The sequence below is a fragment of the Babylonia areolata genome, chromosome 24, assembly GCF_041734735.1.
Source record: "Babylonia areolata isolate BAREFJ2019XMU chromosome 24, ASM4173473v1, whole genome shotgun sequence".
Taxonomy (NCBI): Eukaryota; Metazoa; Mollusca; class Gastropoda; order Neogastropoda; family Buccinidae; genus Babylonia; species Babylonia areolata.
Window position 1 is genome coordinate 30,232,907 of NC_134899.1, and position 18,267 is coordinate 30,251,173.

Here is an 18,267-nt window from a genome sequence, read left to right on the forward strand (position 1 = left end):
TGCCATTGACCAGTTACTGGTCAGCCAGTGAGCTAATCAGTTTGTTACTTCTCAGCCACTCAGTGACTGATTATCCAGTCATCCATTGATCTGTTACTGGTCACTCATTAATTTCTCATTTAGTTGTTGGTCATCCAGTTATTGGTCATACAGTCAGCCATTGTTCAGTTTTTGGGGTGTTATCAGCCGTAGCTACTTTCATTTTCTCCGCATAGGCGGATAGTAGTTTGCACAGGACAGGAATGTCAGACCCCTGCCAGAGTCTGCACTAGTGGGTCACGGTAAGTATGTTGCTTGAATGTAATTTTAGGTAGAAAATTTCCTTTTGGTCAGTCAGTCAGTAGAAGGGTTACTTAGATATTTGGTGTTTATATATGCTTGAAAATTTTGTGAGCCATGTGTATGTGGTGTCGTTGCTGGTTCAGTGTATCATATTCTGAAAGTCGGTTGTGTCGTGTGAGTGTGTGTGTCCATGTGTCAAAGTACACAAGCGTTTCATTCTCAATGCACGTCTGTCGCTATGTAATTTAATGGTGTAATTATGATTTAAATGGGTATAATGTGTTTTTGTACATTCATATGTCTACCTCACTGTCCATCTCAGTTTGCCTCCATCATCTCTCTTTTCTACCACCACCCCCACCTCGCTGCCCTTTTCCTTCCTACCCTTCTCCCCTCAACCTGTTGCCCTCTTTTTTTTTCTTTTTTCCTTGTTTTTTTGTTTTTAATTTTCAATTTTTTTTCAATTTTTTTAATATAAATTTTATTCTTGTTCAGATTTGTAATTACTGTTTGGGATTTTCCTAGAATGCATTCATGAACTGAGTTTGTTGTTTTTATTTCCCACTCCCACAAAACAGAAATAATTGAGACTTCCTCGTTCTTGTGGAGTTTGGTACAGATGCTCTATTTTGTTTGCAGTGTCAACCATCTGTTAATTGTTACCCATATTTTTGAATCAGAACAAAGACTGAACAAAAGCGTTATGACTTCACAGTCACACACACACACACGCATGCATGTGCACACAGACACACAGACGCGCGCGCACACACACTCAAACACACACACACACACACACACACACACACACACACACACACACACACACATATTTCTTCACTCAATTGTTCCTTTGTTTTCTGATATTGAATGGGTTTGGTGGATGGACTCAAGGAAGAAGAGGGAAGAATGTGGAAAAGGCTCTCGTGCTTAATATCTTGGTAAACTTCCTGTCATATTTCTGAGTCAGACGTGGAAGGAAGGAATTTTTGTTTAATGTCCCGTCACACATATCGGTGATTGAAGACATTTTGTAAAAGTATTTATGAATACATCTGAGTATTATCGGTTAGAAGGGGTGGGAGATGTGGATGAATGGAGGGTTTGGGGAAACTGGGCAAATGAGGGTAAAAATGTGGGTGAAATTTGAAAGAAAAACAAAACAAACAAACAAACAAAAAAAACCCCTCTAAATACAGTTACAGGAAATTACTTAAAGGACTTCGTAAAAGAGAAGTCGTTAAACTGACAAGCGAAACAACTGATAATGAATGCAAAAAGTCAAAAACATCACGTTCTCAGTCACTTGTGAAGACACACTTTCGTGTACAAAAGGCTTCATCAAGCTACAGTGAAAAATTATATGCTCAATTGTCAGGTTATTAAAGCATATACACTTGACATTAGAACAATACTTGGTCCGTAATGAATTTGATAATAGTCTGAGAGCTAAGCTCAGAATTGGTCTGCGAATCGGACCAAAGTCTGAGAGAGTCAACTGACGAGGTTTTAGACTTGAATTCAAGCACCTATAAAAGTCTCTTTCTAGTATATTGCTTATTTCCTTGTATGACAATGGGCAATATACTTTTATACTATCTATATGATTTTTTGCTCCCCTTTTTGCTGCCCTATCTGCTTGGTCGTTATAACGGAATCCAGTGTGGGATGGTATCCAACAAAAATCAACATTTGTACCCTTCAAAAATAGGGAGTGCAATAAATACCTAATTTCAAAAAATAAATCTTCTCTTTGATTCTTCTCAAAAAGGAGCAAACCTTTTAAGACAGATTGAGAATCAACACAAAATAGGATATTACTTATTATGATTGGTATATCAACAAGATGATTTAAAGCCATCAGGATGGCCACCAATTCAGCTGTAAAAATTGAATGTCCCTTACCTAAATAATATGATTTTTCTGTTTTTAGGTCAGGAATGACAAAAGCAGATCCCGCACTGCTGTCATCCAGGACCGAGCCATCAGTGTAAACTTTTAAACGATAATCAAAACCCTCTTCTAATTCAATTCTGACAGATGCTGCTATTATATGTGGAGACTCTCCTTTTGTTGTGTCAGAAGCACATATGTTGACGTTTGCTTTTGTTAACTCCCAGGGAGGGACAGGTGGCACCAGAACACGAGGTGCCATATCATGCAAATCAATGTCTGAGTCAGACGTGGCTGCAACAGCCAAGTAGATGAGTGTTTCAGCCTGGGGGGCCTAGGTTCAAATCCTGGTCATGGCGCCAAATGGGTTCAAGCTGGAGATTTTTCCAGTCTAGTGCATTATGGATGGTAGTGCATTATGGATGGAGACTTTTCCAGTCTAGTGCATTATGGATGGAGACTTTTCGTTTTCCGGTCTAGTGCATTATGGATGGAGACTTTTCCAGTCTCCCACTTCAGAACATTTGTGCAAACATGCACGTACTTGAATCCTATTAATGTGTACATACATGCAGAAGATCAGATATGTATATTGAAGATACTGTAATCCATGTTAAGAGTTTGGTGGGTTATAGAAACATAAACATACCCAGTATGCTTACCCCCAAACCATGTTACATAGTCATATACATGTGTACTAAAAAGCCCACTTGTTTACAAAGTATGAGTGAATGTGGGAGTTACAGCCCACGAATGCAGAAGGTCCTTCGTCCTCCACTCCCTTCCAACAGGTGCAGGGATTTACCTTGTGTCACCTTTGTGTTCTACAGTTTAGAACAGTCACACATATACATGCAAACAAGCACGCAGGCATCGTTTATGTGTGCACACACATGTATGGATGGACATGTACACAAATGCTTGCATGCATGCATGCGCGCACACACATGTACATGCATACACACGCAACCCCAGTGTGCACACACACACACGTGAGGCATACACAGTCACATGCACTCTCTCTCTCTCTCTCATGCACATACACACACATGCATATACAGGCACACATGCATGCGCGTGCGCGCGCGCGCACACACACACACACACACACACATCTACAATCACCATTAAACAAAATTACACACACACACACACACACACACACACACACACACACACACACACACACACAAACACACTCAAGAGGAGAACTCGTAACAGAAATTCGTCATACAATTATGTTTTGACCATCCTTGGTACAAAGATTAACTTTTGTTGGATCCTTTCATGTGGGAAAGAGCAGGTGGATCATTGTGCAAAATAAGGTGTAATGAACATTTACAGTGCCATAGAAACTTGTATTCCATATTCATTACAAAAAGGTTATTCTCTACTGGAGAAAACGTGCTGGAACCATATCAATAAACTATAACAGGAGTCTGACCCTCATGGAGAAAATACTGACAATAGCTTGCGCAAAATTGATCACATGTTTTCTTTTAAAACAAAAGGCCATCACAGTAGCAGAAGGCTCACCAGTCAAATATACAGACTACGAAAGGATGCCATAAAAACTAAATGTACTTCTAATGTGACCCGCATTTGCGGCAATGAAATTACAACCATGCATATCATCCATAAATGTGAACAGTTAAAGCATATTTACCTATGTCATTTACAAAATCTGCAGTTCCATCTGCTTCCATTAGAAATGGCTTATGTAATAATCAACATGTGCTTGAAATAGTTCAAAGATTGATTTGGAGCCCAGTTGGCTCTTTGTTGTAATTCTACTGGTTGACTAGTTAGTTTGTTTTATTTAATTTATATTCTTTTTTATGCTAATTGAGGAGAGAGGAACAGGGAAAGTAGTGATGATTTAAGGCATGGGTGGGGTGGGGGAGATGACGGATTTTCGTCTTAAATCACAAATGTGGATAGACGTTAAGCAAAAGAACGAATGAACACACACACACACACACACTCTCTCTCTCTCTCTCTCTCTCTCTCTCTCTTCCCTCTGCACCCCACCTCATCCCCCCCCCCCACACACACACCCCTCATGGCATTCCTGACCACAAGCATACCCCAGACCACCTGCCCGTCTCCATGCAGCTTAATGACCCATGCATTCCTGTGGACACTGTCCAGACTACAGGTGATCCCTTTATACAGGGTTCATAAAAAGTTCAGGACCGCACTGGAACTTGAACATTTTTCTTCTTCTTCTTCTTCTTCGGGGCAGTGCGAAATGATGCTGGATTTTCTGTGAATAGTGGCAAAGGCAGCCAAATGTGATGAACACAACTCATGATCAAATGTGCATGTGCATAAGTTCCATTTTTCCGCTTACTTTTTCCTTTCTCTTTTTTCTCTCAAGGCCTGACTAAGCGCATTGGGTTATGCTGCTGGTCAGGCATCTGCTTGGCAGATGTGGTGTAGCGTTTATGGATTTGCCTGAATGCAGTGGTGCATCCTTGAGCAACTGAACTGAACTGAACTCCATTTTTTCCAATAAAAACCACAGCTGTCATGTGGAAATAACTGAATAAATGTAATTTTGGGGGCTGAAACATTGATTTTTCAACAAACTTTTTCATGCTGTTCATGTGCGCATGCGTGTGAAACAGCCATTATCTTCAGTGAGAGACCATCATCATCATCATCATTATCAGTGTTATTATAATTATCATTAATTTTCATAGACTAGCCAACCACATGGGGCCATTGGAATTCTGTTTCATATTCAGTCGCACATTCTGGTGAATGTTGAAAGGGCCATTGGTTAATGAGTGAAAAGTCTGTATTTCATGTCAAGTGTACTTGTGCCCTCAACGCTGGATCTGAAGCTGACATGCAACTCAGCGTCGATAAGTTTGCCACTGCCAGCAGGAACTTCGGCCTTACCATCAGCATGAAGAAAACTGAAGTTCTCTATCAGCCAGCCCCAAGGAAACCTCACGTTGAGCCCAACATCACAGTCAACGGTGAGAGACTCAGTGCGGTGGAGCAGTTCACATACCTTGGCAGCACACTGTCAAGAAATGCGATCATTGACGATGAAGTGAACATCAGGATTGCAAGAGCAAGCGCAACCTTTGGCAGACTCTATGCAAATGTCTGGAACAGAAGAGGCATTGGTCTCGAGACCAAGCTAATGGTCTACAGAGCAGTAGTTCTCCCCACTCTACTGTACATCTGTGAAACTTGGACAGCATACCAATGACACACCAAGATGCTGAACCACTTCCACACAACATGCCTCAGGAAGCTACTGAACATCAAGTGGCAAGACAGGACCCCAGACACGGAGGTGCTTGCAAAAGCTACCCTTCCCAGCATCTTCACCATCCTGATGTAGTCCCAGCTTCGCTGGGCTGGACACATGGCGCGCATGCCAGACTATTGGCTGCCCAAAAGGCTCTTCTATGGCAGCAAGGGAAGAGATCACACAGAGGCCAGAAGAAGCGCTTCAGAGATACTCTGAAAGTCTCTCTGAAAGCGTTTGACATCAACCCTTACTCCTGGGAGGAATCTTCAATGGCCCGTGACAAATGGCGCACTGCTGTGCACAAAGGTGCCAAGTTGCGCGAGGCCAACAGGACTGCTGCAGCTGTTCAGAAGAGGCAGGCCAGAAAGTCACGGGCAAACAAGCTCCCTGACAGTAATATGCCTGTCTTTGTCTGCCCCAACTGTCAGAGAACATTTCGTATGCAGATTGGACTATTCAGCCATCTGCGCATTCACAGATAGACTCATGAGCATACCCCACCCCCACCCCCCCACCACCACCCTCCCCCCATCCCCCAGCTGGATGACAACGATGGTCATCATCAATCTCGATGGACACACACCACCACCACTTCATCATATCTTAACATAATAGATATCATAAGACATGGCATTGTGGCTTCATAAAAGCACGCAAATATATCAGATATTCCAATTATCACATTCATTCATTGCAAATGTCAAATGGAATGTAGCGTGCAAAAAGCATTTTTTAGATTTTGATCATACTGCCAGTGATCACAGATATATTGCAACTACTGTTTGTATATTGCAGCTGTTGTTTGCAAGTTTATGAAAGTTGAAGGTCCCTTAATGTTTTACGGCCACTGGGGCAGTGAATTCATTTCCACTGTGTCTAGGGCCCAGCATTCGAAGGTGGCCCCTAATACTCTCCTTCCACAATTTCAGCCTTCTCTGATCAAGGTCAGGTACCCATTTACACCTGGATGGAGCGAGTAGGGATGGAGTAAAGTGTCTTTCTCAAGGACTCAACAACCTACTGAAACAGGGCTTTAAACCTTTATCACTTGTGGTGCATGTATGCATTATTGTCTGTATATATATGACACATACACAGAAACACACATGAACAAACACACACACACACACACACACACACACACACACACACACCTGCATGCACACTCAGACATGCACTCACGCCTGCACACACGCACACACACACACACACACACACACACATGCAATCATGTTTCTGGTGTTCTCAGCAGTATATAATTTTCATGTTTGCATGAGGAAAATACCCCCTGCAGTCCACCACCAGTACACCTCTGCTCAAAATCTGCATCCGGTCCCTGCTAATAGTGCTAATTGCACAGTGGCTGATAAAACCTCCTACTTACTTCTGTCATGATCATCACCCTGCTGGGAGGAGATTAACTTGCACCTTTGGCCCCCACTCCCCACCCCACCTTGCTCTCCCCCTTCCCACCTGTCCCAGCCCTTTTCTCTCTCTTTCACCCTCCCCGTAAGAGTCGGCCAACTCCAGTGATCGATTCACACTTTGAGTTTGACCATTAAATTACTGTGGCATTGTAACTGTTATGCCTTGTAACGTAAACACTCACCCCTTCTTTGTGTTATAACATTCACCCAAAGTTGGGATGTTCGTTTACTGAGGTTCTTTACCGTAATTGTGGAAAAAGACTTTGACAGATGTTAAAGGGATTGCAGAAGATCGGAGGGAAGAGAGCAGATTGATTATCATCTAAAAGATAAGATGAACATGAATGATACTGAAGAGTTTTTTTCTTTTTGCATTACTGGGCTGCAGCTTCCATGTTCACTCAGAGTCATGTAAGAAAGGGTTTCTTATGTGTGTGACTATTTTTACCATGCCTTTATTAAGGCAGCCATGTTCCATTTTCAGGGGTTTGCATGCTGGGTGTTTTAGCGTTTCTTTAACCCAAGGAACGCTGACATAGATTTTGGGATCTTTGCTGTGCATATTCTGCATGTGTATGCACACAAAGGGAATTAAGGCACTCGCAGATCTGCACATGATATGTTGACCTGTAAGATGAGGAAAAAAATCCATCCTTAGCTTAACCCATCAGGAGCTAATACCGGGATTGAACCCAAGACTCTCAGATTGAAAGTCCAACATTCTTACAAGTCAGGAATTGCAGCCATCATATTCAGAAAACAACTGTTGTGATTTGAGAGACCTGGTCATGCCAGTTTAGCTGGAAGAGTAACAACCTAAATGAATGAGAGGGCGGGAAAGCTGGCAGGCTAAAAGTTGTATTTAGAAATTTATCAAACTGTGCAGACACATTAACAACTGTAACACTATGACTATCCATTTATAAATCAAGGAACTGCATGCTCAGTCAGTCCATGAATTGCATGCTAAATCTAACTCTGGTTGGTTTCTCCCTCTGTGCCAAACTTCTGATTGTCAAGTTCAGATAAGAATCAGCAGTGTTGAAAAGTACTATAGGGTTCTCAGCTCTACAGAAGTGAATGGATTCTTTACCTTCACCAAGGGTGTTTTTATGATGAAGCAGAATTTGTTGTTCATGTTGAAACTATAATAATAATAATAATGATACTAACAATAAAATGTTGGCTTATATAGCGCAGTACCCCCATCTCAGATGGGGCTCACCGCGCTTTGCAATAAAATATACAAATTAAAGACTAAGTGATGTAAAATATGTACAAAGCGTTGGCGTGTGTGTGAGTGGGTGAGAGAGTGAGAGAGAGAGAGAGAGTGTGTGTAAAGTTCTGTATACATGTCCTTGCATATCTGTGTGTTTTTGTATTTGCTCTTCAATTTACCAAAATGTCTTTTCACTTTGAGTGATATTAGAAATACAATGTGTGTGTTTGTGGAGTATGGTTTGTGGAGTATGGGCTGGGGATGGGAGTGGCAGGGGGTAAAGAGGGGATAAACAGAGTAACGATTTGTAAGAACTAGGACAGTGCAATCAACATTTCATAAATATCAGTATGTGTGTGTGTGTGTTTGAATATATAATCTGTTTGTGTCACTTTGTGTGTGTGTGTCTGTGTGTGTGAGAGAGAGAGAGAGAGAGAGAGATAAGAAAAAAGACACGCACGCATGCATGCACGCACGCACACACGCACAAACAAACAAACAAAAAATCTTAAGCAAACACATAAAAAAAGTTAAGGGCAGAATGGGCTCTTTATTCAGACCTTCATTTTACTTTCTTGAGCATAACTGCATTATCATTATTAGGTAATAATATGTGTGCTTGTGTGTGTGTGTGTGTGTGAGAGAGAGAGAGAGAGAACTCGCCTCAGGTTGAAAATTTATTCTTGTTAACCATAAAACTGGCGGACAGAATTAGGCCACAAATCTTGGTGCCATTTTTCTAAATATATATGTTGGTCAGCAGTGTGGGGAAAAAGAAACTTAAGTGCACAGTACCGTTTGGTTGATTGGATAGATACATATATACATACATATAAATATGTATATGTGTGTGTGTGTGTGTGTAGTGTGCACTTTATCATTTGGTGGATTGGATAGATAGATAGACAGGCAGGCAGATAATGTACTGTTAATGCCAAAGTTGGATAGATAGATAGATAGACAGGCAGGCAGATAATGTACTGTTAATGCCAAAGAAGACAATCCTACTGCCTGCCCTGGGTGACTGACAGAAATAAAACATTGCTATTGTTTTTGTTTTTTGTTGTTTTTGTTTTTTTTACTTTTGGTTAGAAAAGAAGTAGATGTTTTTCTCTGTGTGATTGGGGGAAGGTGTGTGTGATTGTGTGTGTGTGTGTGTGTGTGTGTGTGTGTGTGTGTGTGTACTTACTACATCTGCATGCTGTGCCTGAGAGCTGCTGACACAGGTGGGAGTCTGGGGTTCGACCCTGATCTATAATCGTGTGGATAGAGGCAGGTGATGCAGACAGGTGATTTGGACATTTTGTTATGTAAAACCATGTTAGCTCTCACAGGGAGCAGGTGTGTCAGACCTTTTGGGTTTTTTGTTTTGGGTGGGGGGGGGGGGGGAGTGACAGGGGGAGGCACATTGGCAGAATCAGGCGTTTGGACTGCCGACCCAGTGTCCACAAGTGATCAGGGTTTGAAGCCTGTTTCGGCATGGTGTTGCGTCCTTGGGGGGGTGACACTTTACTACAGTTTTCCTCTCATCACAAAGGTGTGAATGGGTACCTGACCTTGGCAGGAAGAGGAGTACTGAGCTAGGCCCCCGCCTTGCCTTTCCCTGTGCCGAGCCCTTGACACAGTGGTTACGAAATCACTGCTGTGATGGGTGTAAAGTGCTGTAGGACCTTTTAAGTGTGTTGGGGGCTGGAGGGGGGGGGGGCAGGAGGACTGGAGGAAGATGGGAGTGGGGGAGGGGTGGAGTGGACGGAAGCAGCCTGACAAAATGACAAAGGTGAGACAAGAGAGAGAGGGAACAGGGGTGGGGGTGGGGGATGTGGATGCCCTTGTCTGTCCTGTTCTTTGCGTGGTGAAGCAGATGACATCCTTGTTTTTTTGTTTTGCAGCAGTTGTTAGGAGGCTAGGAATGAGAGAGAGGAGGTTGGGGGGCGGGTGGGGGGATGGGGGAGGGGGGGTGGGAGTGGGGGGAGCTGGGAGCTGGGGAGGTAGGGTTGGAAAACATCCTCACAGACACATGTAAATCAGTGAAACAAACAAAACGCTGCATGTGTGCACACACACTTAAATACACACACATACATTGCATGTCAAATGCACACAGGCATGAGTGCACTCATGGCATGCAGACACAGACATGCATGAAGTATAGCTAATTCACATGCATATATGTATCTGTGATTTGTCTTCCTCCTTGCTCTCCACCCCTCTTCTTGCCTCCTCTCATGTCTCCCCCCCCTCCCTCCCCCTGACACCAGCCTCCTCCCCCCCTAACCCCTCACACCCACTTATCTACCACTTTTCCACTCTCATAATAAATGAAATGAGAAAGGGTGAAATGCCGTTGACTTGTGAATGAGAGATAACCTGGTGAAAACATCTTCATGGGTGGGGGTTGGGGGTGGGTTGCTGGTGAATAAGAAAAACACATTTCCCCACATCCTCAATCAGAGAAAACAGAAACATGTGAGAAGGAAAGAGGGAGGGAAAGCAGTACGCAGCAACCCTGAAAGAGCAGCAGAAACTAGACTCCTCACTCCCTCCCCCACCCCTCCCCACCCTCCTCCCCATACCACCACCACCCTCACCTCTCAACACCCCCTACCTGGGCTGTGTAGAAGTGTGAAGAGAAACACAGGGATTTGGACAGATTCCAACTGGTACAGTTTTTGTGTGGAGGTGGGGCGTGTCAGGGAGATGGAAGGGGTGGATACCTGCCTGCCTAAAGTGCTTTACCACACACACACACACACACACACACATGCATACACACACACCTGTTATTAACTGTTAAAAGAGAGTGAGAGAGTTTCACTGTGACTGTGTTGAATGCCACAAATTCTTTCTTTCACACCATTTGGATGTTTTTATTTTGTATGTTTGTTTGTTTGTTTCATTAAAAAAAAAAAAAAAAAGAGCTCAGTACTGTTCATCCCCTGAGTTCTGGATACATATACATTTAGGCAAATGTGTGTGTGGCTTCGATGGGGGTGGGTGCGGTGTTTGATGTTCGACATTCAGTTGACTTTAAACAGTACAGACAGGGGTGAACAGGGAGTTGATTGTCAGATGTTGGGGGATGGGGATGGGGGATGGCGGTGTCAGTGCAGAAGGGTGGGGGAGGGCATTGTGGAATGGGAAGAATAGTGAGTATGGAATACTGCTGCTGATGCATGTGAATGGATTGAGATGAGGAAGATGTTTTAGGACTGATGACTGTCAGTGTGGGTTTTTTTGTTGTTGTTTTTTTAATGTATATCACTGTTATTATTGTAGATGCTCTTACTTCACTGGTGCAATCCTTACACATGTGTGCATACACACTTACCAATTAAAATGCCATACATACATCCACACACACACACACACACACACACACACATGCACACGTATGCATGCATGCATGCTTGTGTGATGTGTGTGTGTGTGTGTATTTTGATAGATTTGTCTTATTGAAGGTGTATCATGTGTATCTATCTGTTGTGTGTTCCATTGTCTGGTACGTAATATATGAGTGTTTCATGACAAAACGATATACATGTATGTCTGGCGTGCTACAGGAAAATGCCATTGATTTAAATCCCATTGATAGCATCCCCTAGAGTTATTCTGTATACTCACCCCAGGGAGAGTGCATCGTACCATCCCCCCCACCCCCACCCCCACCCCCTCTTTTTTTTCCCCCTGTCTGCAAGCATATTTGTTTTTACTATCAAAGTGGATTTTTCTACAGAATTTTTGCCAGGTTTTGTTGCTGTGGATGTGCTTGCTGCGCACAGGACCTGTGTTTATTGTCTCATTCCAGTGACTAGCACCCACACCATCACTCAAGTCAAGTGGGGGGAGAAGGGAAATAAAAATCTCATTCCATATATGAGATTGAATCCTGTTACTACAAGGCCATGGCTCCACAAATGTGCACTGTACACCTAGGATTCTCCTTGTGATGCTTGCATTGTTTATCAGTCAATGGTGTATTTTTGGGGGTGACTTCTGCCTGTCTGATGCATTCCTTTCCTGCCATTTAAGCACAGGTGTAGAGGGTACAGGATACAGGGAGACATTAATTAATTAGTTTTGTCATTTTCACATGAATTGTTCTCGTTATTAAGATAACAATGGTGTTGAGGGTTTTGCGGAAGTGGGGCCAGACACCAGGGCAGGGAACACAATTATTGTGGTGTGAATCACTTCAGGATGTTCAGGTTAAGGGACAGACAATTTACATTGTTGAGTTAATTTGTTTTCTTTCCGGTGTTGGTAATGCTTTCTCCGCTGCCTTTTTCTTCCCTGTAGAATTGGGGACAGTTTGTTTTCTATATTTCTGTGATGATAAATGATGATCGGGGTGATGAAGATGCTGCTGTAGGGGGCGATAAAGGTTTGGGACTGCTTGACAAGGCTGTACTCTCATGATATATCCCGGCATCAACCAGGCTGAGAGATCCTGACACCTGCAGTGTTGGTCAGTGAATTTGAGTGACAGTCCTAAAAATGCATCCATGAAGTGGATGACCCTTGACTATGTGGTACCAGTCTTCCCATTAGAGCCCATAGCACACTCAGCACTGGATAGGACCTGCCCTTGGGCTGAAAAAAAGCCCAGTGTTTGATGGGGATGAAATCTGTCCTCTCAGTCATTCTGGGATACTAACCACTTTGTTTTGGCAGCTGTTGTCTTTGCTGCTTTCAGTGGTTTTGGATAAAAGAAATGTACACACATACATTCATGCATGCACACATATACAGACATAGAAACATTCACAAGTACATTAAACACACACACACGCACACACACACACACACACACACACTTGCACATGAATGCAGTTCACCACTTTACACTTCACTACAAGTCACTACACTTCAGTACATCACACCACACCACATGACACTTCACCACTCTGAACCACACAATAGCACACCACAGACAGACACACAGACAGACACACACACACACACACACACACACACACACACACACACACACACACACACACACACACACACACACACACACACACACACACACACAGAGTACCAATCAAAATGTCAGTTTGTGTTACCACTACATCTTCCTGGAGCCAAGGGTACACAGGAACCATGAACATTCACACACTGTGGCTGCAACATCTTGTTAGCAAAAGCAGTCTGTTGATTGAAAACAGCTCCTGTGGATTTCCGCAGTACACTGTGCTCTGCCATTTGGTTTGGCAGTGTATGGCTTGCAACGTCATTTCAGTGCTTTTTGAATCTGGTTTTGTTTACATTGAAACACATCAATATGAACACACACATGCATACATTCACACACACACACACACACACACACACACACACACACACACACACACACACACAATTTAGGTAATTATTCTGTGGTTTGACTGTGAAGAGAGAGAGAGAGAGAGAATATATGTGTGTGTTATGTGTTTGTGCATCAGTTTACGGATGTGTCTCTGTGCATTCTTTTAAATCTTTAGTCTAACATCTTTTTATGATGAGAGGTATTCAATAAAGGGGAGGGGGGAAAAATCTGATCTGTTTTTCCATCTTATCTGTCTCAGATCTCATATCCAGATGAAGCTAGCATCCATGAGAGCTCTTGGAGGTCAGCTCACTGTACTAGGTCCACATTAACAAATGTGTGCTGTGGTGTGTGTGTGTGTGTGTGTGCGTCGGTGTGTGAGTGTGTGTAAGGGGTCACAGGGTGAGGTTGATGAGTGTGTTGGTGCCTATATAATGTGTGTGTGTTTGGATGAACGCGTGTATGGTAAGTTCCTTGTTCCACAGTCTCTGAGCTGGGAGTATCAGCCCAAGAACACAAACAGAACACACACACACACACACACACACACACACACACACACACACACACACACACACACACACACACACACATGGTTTGAGTGTTGGACTTTCTGTTAGAGGGTCATGGACTGGAATCCCAACTGCACCTTGCAGGTAAATTAAGGGTGGATATTTTTCTGACCTCCCACAAGTCAACAGACATGCAAACCTACTACTTGTGCGTGCACACAGATGTAAAGATGAAATGCACATATCATCAAGTATCCTGTCAGCCTTGGTGAGCTATGGAACCACAACAGAACAGAATCATCAGCAATTGGCATTAGTGGTGGAACTGGAAGAAGAAGATGAAGAAGAAGAAGAGAATGTTATTAGCCACTTTGCCAACTACACACACGCACAAAAAATCCATTAGCTAAGTGAATGAATGTATAGCTGGTCAGTGGTGAATCAATGAACAGAGCACGACACCAAGTGTGATTAATTAAGTGCAGGCAACTGGAGAGACAGACAGAGACTGAAACAGATACAGAGAGAGACAGACAGACAGGCGGACCAACTGACGGACCCAGAGAAGGATGAAGACACTGAGAAACATTTCAGAAGAAGAAAGTAAAACTTGAGAGATGATCCCAGGCAGAGGATGTGGTACCACAGACAGACATATACACAGACACTATAACAAAACACAAATCCCTCCCTCAAACCAGACATGCATGCCAGAACCAAAAAGAAAAAAAAAAGGGGGGGGGGTGGGTATGGGGGGCGGGGGGGGACATTCAACTTTGAGAGCTGTAAAGGGGATGGATGGAGGTTCGAGGAGGGGTGGGGGTGGGGAGAGCCCTCAAGGGATGGATGTGGAGAAGGGAAGGGGGATGATGGGGGGTGGGAGTGGGAGGCAGGACATCCCAGCATTGATCCCTTAGAATGAGTGAATGGGCAGGCAGGCAACTCCCCTGTAAAAGCCTGCATGCTTGGTTTTCCCCGGCACCACCAGACAAAAGTATGTCTGCCTGTTTATGCGGTTTGTCCATTGCTGGCTCCCTTTTCTCCCCGGGGACATGAAAACCTTACCACTAACTGCCCAAGAGTAATGGGCTTGGGGGTGAAGGATGGAGGGGGAGAGGGTAGGAGGAGGCTGAAGTGGGGAGGGGTGTAGGTAGTTTTGGGGTAGGGGCAGAACAGTGGGAATTGGTGGTGAGGTGGGGGTGTGGAAGGGTGGGGTGTTGAGGTACGTTTGGTGTGATATTTTGGGTTGCTTGTGTGTATGTGCGTGGTTGTGTGGATTGTGTAGTGTGTATGTGCATGCATATATGTGTATGTTCATGTGTTGCATGTGTGTTTGTGTGTGGATGTGTGTGTGTGTGTGTGAGAGAGAGAGAGAGAGAGAGAGAACCATGGGGATTGGATGGTACGTAGTGGTGAGGGGAGGTGGTGGTGGTGATGGTGGTAGAAAGAGTTGGGGATTAATTAAATTGATATCAGTTTGAGCTGCGGCCAAAAGGCTGCGCATCCTCCCAACATGCATAGTGGTAGAGTTAAGCAAGCTCAGATAAGCGGTTGAAATGGTTGCTTCATCACATGCATACAGGCATGCGCGCGCGCGCACACACACACACACACACACACACACACATTGGTGAAGGGTGGAAACTGAGAAAGAAGAATCAGTTTCTCTCTCTCTCTCTCTCTCTCTCTCTCTCTCTCTCTCTCTCTCTCTCATTTCCATCTCTGCTAATTGTCTGTTACGGATGAACTGTCAGAAGAGAGCACATGCTGCATGTGGGCAGATCAGTTTGTCTGAAGTAAGTCAACACATATGTAGATCATTCACCTTATACCTTCAGGGCTAGGTCTTTATGGGACCCTTGAATCTCATCTGGTGAAGGCTCATGGGAGAGAGGGTTGGGATGGGCATGGATGTAGAAAACCTGAAAACAGTAGGGTAGGTATGGGTAATTGCGAACAGCGTGTAATTAATTGTGAATGATTTGCACACTGCCCCACTTCATAGCATAACTAACCATTGCATTTCACAATTTAGCATCTGTTTCGACCTTTTTTTAATACCTTTATGGATATCCATTTCCAAGAACCAGTCAAACGTCAGCAATTTCTGCGCTCTTCTCTTCGCGCACCACTGCTGACGAAGGTTACAAACATGCTCTCAAAATCATAGGACCAAGGGAAGCAAGTTGTAGGACTTGAACTTTGATATAGTTTATAATAGTTGATTTGATTGGATATGTTGAATATGCATTACCAGTGCTGGGAGAATTTAAGAAAGCATATTGGTGACTGATTAGAACATCAGTTTTGACAGGAATCTGCAAAATAGTGTCATTTGCAATAAGACCATAGGATATTTTGATGTGAGTCTATTTGTGAATAATGCTGCACAGTTACTGATTCTTTCAAAATTGTGTGGGGGGTGTGTGTTTAAATGTCTTTTTGTGTGTTTGTGTGCATGTGTGATCAAAACGAACAATACAACAGTTTGGTGGTGCAGTGTTCCAGTAATATGTTATGTCTAATGAGTTAAAGACCTGCTTCTGTTTTAATTGTCTACATGTACCCCAAGCCATCTTTCGCAATTAGACTTGGTTGTTCGCATTTACCCTCAGGCACCCCTGCTTTTTCATACATCGACAAAACTTGAAAAGAATGAGCAGACAATTTTTTCCTGGTGCAACTGGTCAGAGAAAGCCTTCAAAAACAAAAGAACTACGTTTGACTATCGTACGGCATGTTATCTTTACAGTACACATGTTGAGCTGGTCTCTTCGACTGGATTGTTTTCAATTAGGCATACCTACCTTATTGGGTGATAGGTGATCCTTTGTTCTTTATCAGGTTTGTTTGTTGTTTTTTTTCAGGTTAAAAGAAGTTTTTGCTGTTGTTTGTGACATTGTTAGTTTTGACCTGACATGTTTTCAAACCATGATTGGGGCTGTGTTTATGTATTTTTATTTTGTGCTGGGCTTTTAGCCAAATTGAATGAAATGGAATTGTGGTTGAATTGTTGTTTTTGTTCATTTGTGTTGTTGCAGCCAGCTCTTTGGGGGAGTTTGGTCGATACCTCACTGATATCGAGGACCTTCGAGAACGGATAGTGAGTTTTTTTTAATTTGGCATATGTTATAGAGATGTTTTGTTATGAAGAAATGTGTTTCTGAGTTAGATGTCCAGTTTTAAACTGTATGTCCCCCATTTTCCCCCACATTTTCAAAACTGTTTCAGTGCACAAACAGACATGCAGACATTCACTCTCAGTTTCTCTCTTGGACTGTCTCTGTCTTTCTATCTGTTGTGGGCTTTCTCTCTCTCTCTCTCTTTTTTTATTTTTATTTTTTTAATACTTTTCTGTCTCATCATCTGTGCCATTCCAGTGGTGTTAATCCCATGCTGCTACTCCTGATTGCCCCACCCCCACCCCTATGCCTCCGAGCACACATACACACACGGCCTCACACCTAGGTGTTTCTGCTTCAATCTAGACACCAGCAGTCCTCAGGAGTTATCATTGTCATGCTGCCTGGAGGCCACACATCAGAGGAGACCCTGAGCTGCTGCTGGGTCACTTCAGTAGTGTTTAGTAGTGTCCGTTCTGATCCAACATATGCAGGACACCACTTCCAGGCCCCGTGCTGATGACTACAATCACCTAATATAGGAGCCCGGCTGAGTGAGCATCCATTCCATGGTGATGACCACCACCACATCCCTCTAATGACATTTCCCCCAGAATCTGCCAGTTCCACAGACTTGTATAGAAACTAACTTCAAGGATGAACGTGGAAGGAAGCAGACACTGAGGTCACCGTCAGAACAGGGCATGAAAAGCCACAGAATCGGAGATAATGTATTTTCTGTCTTGATGGTGAATGATAGTGTGTTTGACAATGACGGTATCGTGGGAGGTACATTTTAAGTTTGGGGACTACATGACAAGGCTGTACTCTGTGCTTCCTGTTGTATTATAACTCAGCATCAACCAGGAAAGTTGAGCAACACACCCAAAGACATCTCCGTGAAGTGGTTGACCCCAGTCTTCCTATTGCAGCCTAAAGAACACTCAGACTATGGGCAGATCCAACCAGTCACAGACGGAAACAGTATCCATCTATGTTAGCACTTGAACTCGTGTCCTCCCAGTCAATGGTCTGTGGAGCAAACCACTTCTTCATTGCAGCTTTTTATTTCACGCACATGTACGCTCAGGCCGTCCTCCACTCTCCTCCTCCTGCTCCCACTCCATGCCCCCCACCCACCCATCTACTTTCCCACCACCACCTCACACACACACACACACACACACACACACAGAGGTAGAGGCAGAAAATGACAGTGGATCACTTCTTTAA

The 18,267-nt window shown here is 43.5% G+C and overlaps 1 protein-coding gene across 1 annotated transcript in view; it reads left to right on the plus strand.

The window, feature by feature from the left end:
- Nucleotides 1-18,267, plus strand: part of LOC143299014 (rho GTPase-activating protein 26-like) — a 65,349-nt gene that overhangs the window by 3,164 nt on the left and 43,918 nt on the right. The window contains exon 3 of the mRNA XM_076612087.1: nucleotides 16,954-17,015. Coding sequence (XP_076468202.1) covers nucleotides 16,954-17,015 — 62 coding nt within the window. The remainder of the gene's footprint in view (nucleotides 1-16,953; nucleotides 17,016-18,267) is intronic.